Source organism: Hipposideros armiger, unplaced genomic scaffold (genome assembly GCF_001890085.2).
Source record: "Hipposideros armiger isolate ML-2016 unplaced genomic scaffold, ASM189008v1 scaffold_287, whole genome shotgun sequence".
Classification (NCBI taxonomy): Eukaryota; Metazoa; Chordata; class Mammalia; order Chiroptera; family Hipposideridae; genus Hipposideros; species Hipposideros armiger.
Window position 1 is genome coordinate 1,127,792 of NW_017731637.1, and position 5,381 is coordinate 1,133,172.

The 5,381-nt window shown below is 36.8% G+C and overlaps 1 protein-coding gene across 1 annotated transcript in view; it reads left to right on the forward strand.

The window, feature by feature from the left end:
- The window catches only part of FREM2 (FRAS1 related extracellular matrix 2), a 196,196-nt gene that overhangs the window by 91,545 nt on the left and 99,270 nt on the right, over positions 1-5,381 (forward strand). The window contains exon 4 of the mRNA XM_019658718.1: positions 3,729-3,959. Within this exon, the coding sequence (XP_019514263.1) occupies positions 3,729-3,959 (231 nt within the window). The remainder of the gene's footprint in view (positions 1-3,728; positions 3,960-5,381) is intronic.

Consider the following 5,381-nt stretch of genomic DNA (forward strand, 5'->3'; position numbering starts at 1 on the left):
TCATGGTGTCCTGATGTGAACTTATAACACTTATTATTATGTTATTTAGACATGTTTTCATTATTCTCATTTGTTTCTTTTTCAAGCCCTTGTTGAAATTAGCCAATATTACTAAGCCTGTTTCGGAGTGAATAGAAAAAACAAGCCATAGAGGTGTCAGAGAACTGTCCAAGTTCAAACATCAGTGACAGAATCTGCATTCAATACCACTGGTTGGATAGTCTAAGGTACCACAGTAGCCCAAAGGTACTGGAATATCTTCCAGTTTGGTTTTGAGTGTACCAAACTTTTTAAAAGCGATGAACACTCAGTGCCTTTTTCCATGTATTGCATTTTCTTTCCCTTCTTTTTTCTATTATAGCAAAAAAAAAATTTATAAGATATTTTGTTCTATCAGGTTTTTAGCAGTCTTTTTTTTTTAATCTGTTCAGTATAATTGAGAAAAAGACAGTATGAACACTCCCTTTCAAATGCAGCTACAACTACTTTATTTCTGAGAAAAGAAGTTATTATTTTGCCTAAGTTACAGCACAGTTAAACCTAAAAATAAAAACTGCAGTTACAAAGCAAAGTACTCATTACAATTTGGTTACATTTACTAATAATGAATGAATTATTCAGCTTTATCTTTCAAAATAAAGAGTAATGAAACCAATCTGAAAATATAAAAGTAACACAAGCTCATTATGAAAAAGTTAGAGCTTTAAAGAAATAAAAATCACTTGTAATCCTACCATGTGGAAATGACCACTGTTAATGACTGAGAGGATGACCCTGCATGGGTCTCTATGTACTGAGTTCGGAGTTTGGTATTTCCATACTTTAGCCCTTGCTTTGTCTCTTAATGAACATCTTCCCAGAGACTGCTGCAGTTTCAATCTAATGTGCTAATGGGATTTGACAGAGCATATTCTTTTATATTATAGTATACAGTTATTATATTCACATACCTATTAATATGTATAATATGTATATATACTTTTGCATAATTATTTTATAATTTTATTCATATGCATATTATACATGTGGTATACTTTTATACAATATTTTATAATTTTATATGTGTAAAATTGTATGTGTATATAATCTATATACATATGCAATTCTTATAAACTCAGTGGATCCTTAAAAGAGCTCTCAAATCCTTTTTTCTGCTTCTGCTATTCCTGCCATCTCTGTTTCAGCAGCACTTTAGATCTCTCTTTTATAACCACAGTTTAGCCTTTTATTTTTCTCTGGTATGAGTGATGCTCCCTTCTACCATGAGTGTTCTTCTATTAGGAGTAGAACATAGTGGCTTTGAGCTTGGGCTCCAAGACAGACTTCTCGGGTTCAAATCCCAGCACCACCACCTACCAGTCTAACCTCCCACTGGTTACTTAACCTTTGTGTACTTCATGTCCTTAGAGGTAAAATGACAGTGATAACAGTTCTTACCTGAAATGATTGTTGCAAGGATAAAACAAGCTGATATATGTAGAGTGATTAGAATAGGGCTTAGCAAATAGTAAGAATCCTATACGTATTAGCTGATAATTTTCAAGGATAATATAAGAATGCCGCTTTGGGGGATTTTATACTTAAAAAGCTATGCTTACTTGAGGCAGTCTGCATATAAACTTCTGTTGCACATATAACGTGAAATTGAAAAATAATGTTAACTGGAAAGCCTACCAGGGGAACCTTTTTTCATCTCTCGTCTAGTTTTTCTCCCACAGACCACACATTTCTGCCAGAAGTTAAGTCAACAGAAGACCTAAACTTGGTTCTGGGCATGTTGACTCTATCAGACCAACTGTAGAAGTGGATTCCAGAGCTAAGTGCAAGCTCTGGACACCAGCTTTCTTCTTTATTCATAATTCAAACCTGCTGCCCGTATCAATAAATCCTGGCTGTTTAATAAAAAATGCATGGGGTCATTGGATGTAGGAGGAACCAAAACTCAGGCATTCAAGGTATTAAATTAAAATCCCATACATTTGACTTTTCTGAATAACTTATTTGAAAAAAAAAATGATTATCAGTATAGAATAAATATTAGGTATGGTCAATTCTGTCTTGGTCAGCTTGGGCTGCTAGAACAAAATACTCCAAACTGGGACAGACATTTATTGCTCACAGTTCTGGATGCTGGAAGTTCAAGATCAAGTTGTTGGTGAGAGCTCTCTTCCTGACTTATAGTCAGCTGCCTTCTTGCTGTGTGCTCACATAGCTTTCCTTCAGTGCATGTGCTTGAAGAAAAGATCTTCCTCTTCTTACAAAGGACACTAATCCTATAATGAGGGCCCTGTCTTACGACCCCATCTAAACCTAATTACCTCCCAAAGGCCCCCACCTCCAACTACCATAACATTGGGAGTTAGGGCTTTGACATATGAATTACAAACATTCAGTTCACACGAAACTTTAATAAAAAAATGAAACTTTCGGTAATATTTCGTACTTATGCCGTTCAGTAAATGACCTGAGGACTGCCAAACCCAAGGGGACACCAGAGTTAATTTCCATAAGTTAATGAAAAGAAACTCACTGAATTTCATTGAATACTTGACATGAATATTTTATGGCACTTTGTGTAAGTTTTTATACTGAAGTTTTATGATAATTTCCATGTTGAAAGTTTATATTTGGTAAAACCCTACTTCAAATAGTAGGAGTTATTTATTTTTATCCTTACTGAAACTCATCTTAAAAATAAATAAGAGAAGGTGTTTTTTATTAGATACCACTTTGTTCCCATTTAAAGGAAAACTTCTGGAAAGAAATGTCTGTGCCTCTTGTGTTCCAGTTTCTCTCCTCTCAGTCCATCAGTCTTTTGTCCCCTCTACTCCACTGTTACAATCCTGGTGAAGACAACTGGTGACTTCTCTTTGCTAAATCTATCAATTCCTGGTTCTCAATTTACTTGCCTTGTCAGCATCATTTGAAACAACTCATCACTCCCTTTTTGTTGGAAACACTTTTTGCAGTTGACTCCAGTACTCATACTCCCTTAGCTCTCTTCATCACTGGGACCCTCTTAGCCTCCCTTGCTCAGTTTTCTTTATTGCCCTGACCTCCAAATGCCCAGGTTAGTACCTGGATCCATTGTGTTCTTTATCTAGAATCCCTTCCAAAGTGGTTTTATTCTGACTCATGGCTTTGCATACCATCAACATACCAGTGACTCATAAGTTTATTTTCCAATCTGGACCTCTCCACTGAAATCCAAGGCTGTATAGCCACCTGGCTAGTTTGATGTCTCAGCTTGGATATCTAAAAGACACTGCAATTTTAATATGTCCAAAATAGAATAAACTTTTTTTTTTTTTAATTGGGGGATTGGGGGAGGAGAACAGCCCTGGGGAATCAGGGGAAGGGAAACAGACAAGTTGTTGTCCTTTTGTTCTTCAGTCTAGTTGTGGAGGACATTGCTTCACTGGCCCATGTTGGTATTATCANCAGAGCAAATTTAGTCTTTCATGTGAGAGGCTCTAACACAAGCTTAGCTTAAAGAACATATCGTAAAACTAAAACGGGCCAAAAACAGAACAGAATCATGAACTGCTCAACACCTACAGTAGAATACTCTCATTGTAGGCCCCGTACCCAATTATCCATTCCATGGAATCCAAGCAGGGTCTACTTTGCACAGCAAGAGAAAGTGACAGACAAAAGTTAACAAGGAAAGTCTTAACAATCCAACTGGAAAATTAAAACTAAGAAAATGATATTATGTTTCTGTGAAGGTATTGGCACAAGAGATGGGACTGCAGAAAAGGACAAAGACTTCAAGGGCAAAGCACAGAAACAAGTGCAGTTCAACCCAGGCCAGACCAAGGCCACATGGAGAGTCCGCATCCTGAGTGACGGGGAGCATGAGCAGTCGGAGACCTTCCAGGTGGTTCTCTCAGAGCCCGTGCTGGCTGCCCTGGAATTCCCCACAGTGACTACGGTGGAGATTGTTGACCCAGGAGATGGTAAGAGCTATCGTCAACTTGTGGTGATGCTGTTGGTTGGATTTTTAGGACAAAAGACCTTATAAAGGAAGTTTTAAATTCAATGTTTGGGCTTTCTATAGAGAGAACTTTCTAGATGCATAGTTCCATATCCTCAGATATGCTGATGGAAGAGGGAACCCAAGCATTAATGAAGGGAAGCTATATATTTTCAAGTAAATGAACTCTAAATAAATGTAGGATTATCAACATGTTCTTTCTCTTATAATTTTATCCTTTAGAAACAATATTGTTCATCTCATTTTTCTTAAATGAATTCATTACTATTTAAAGTCTTTTAGATGTCTTTAAAATGTCCTTTAAACAAATAGTTTAGAATTAAACCACTTGGGGATTGATTTGTTCCCTATATTACACTTAATTATTCAAGTTTCCTTCATATAATCACCAGCCAAAACTTTTCAGTTGGCCATATGTTTCTACATTTCTTACATAATATCCACCCAACCCACCCCCGCTCCTTGGTGAATAGTGTTTTGAATCATTGCTCCTAATTTCTGTTAGATTACATTTTCTTGTCAGTGCACACCCCTAGCTGATGTTGGTAAAAGGAAACCTTACTGCTTTTGTGTGTAATTTGACCTTTCCCCTCCCCTTGCCGTACTTCTACAGTCCTGGCTTGTCTCAATGCAGTCAGGGGGGAAAAAAAGGTTGAATGGCTTTTTGAAGGCTGGCATTTATAAAAAGCTTGGAAAGACTCTTCTAAAGCTGAAATCTTGTCAAAAGCCAGACATGACTTTCTTTTAAACTGCCAGCCTACTTTATTTTGTCAGTCAGAAAACTCTTAAATGTTCTGTGAAGATACAATCTACTGAGTACATGAAATGGAGACGTTTATGTGGAAATCTCTAGGTTAAAAGACTGAGTGTAATTAAAGGGAGAGGATAAGAGAACTGAAAACCAGGATCTGTTTGTTTAACATCTCCTCCTTTAGTTAAATATGAAGTTCAATTATGTTTGTAAGTTCTATTAAGGAGCAGTTACCATTTAATTACATTTCACTTTATCTGCATTAACTGGGAATAAATAATTAAATTTTCGTCTAGTCCTGAGTTCTGGGTAAGTGCTAACACAATAAAGCTTGTCTCTTTGAACAAGCCCATGACAGCTTTAAAACATATAAACTGGCCCATTTGTTAGAGTTTGTTTAAAGTCATCCCTGGATGTTTTATTTGCCAATTGCCATACTTTACTCCAAGGACTCAGACACTTAAACTCATTTGTGTCTTGCTATTTATAAGTCCAGAGCAACACTCTATATTTCATACCCATAATGAACCTGAAAAGTGGGATATTAAAAACAAAATGTATGGGGCCGGCCGAGTGGCGCATTGATTAAGAGCTGGCTTGGGACGCCAGAGGGACCCGGTTCGGATCCCACAT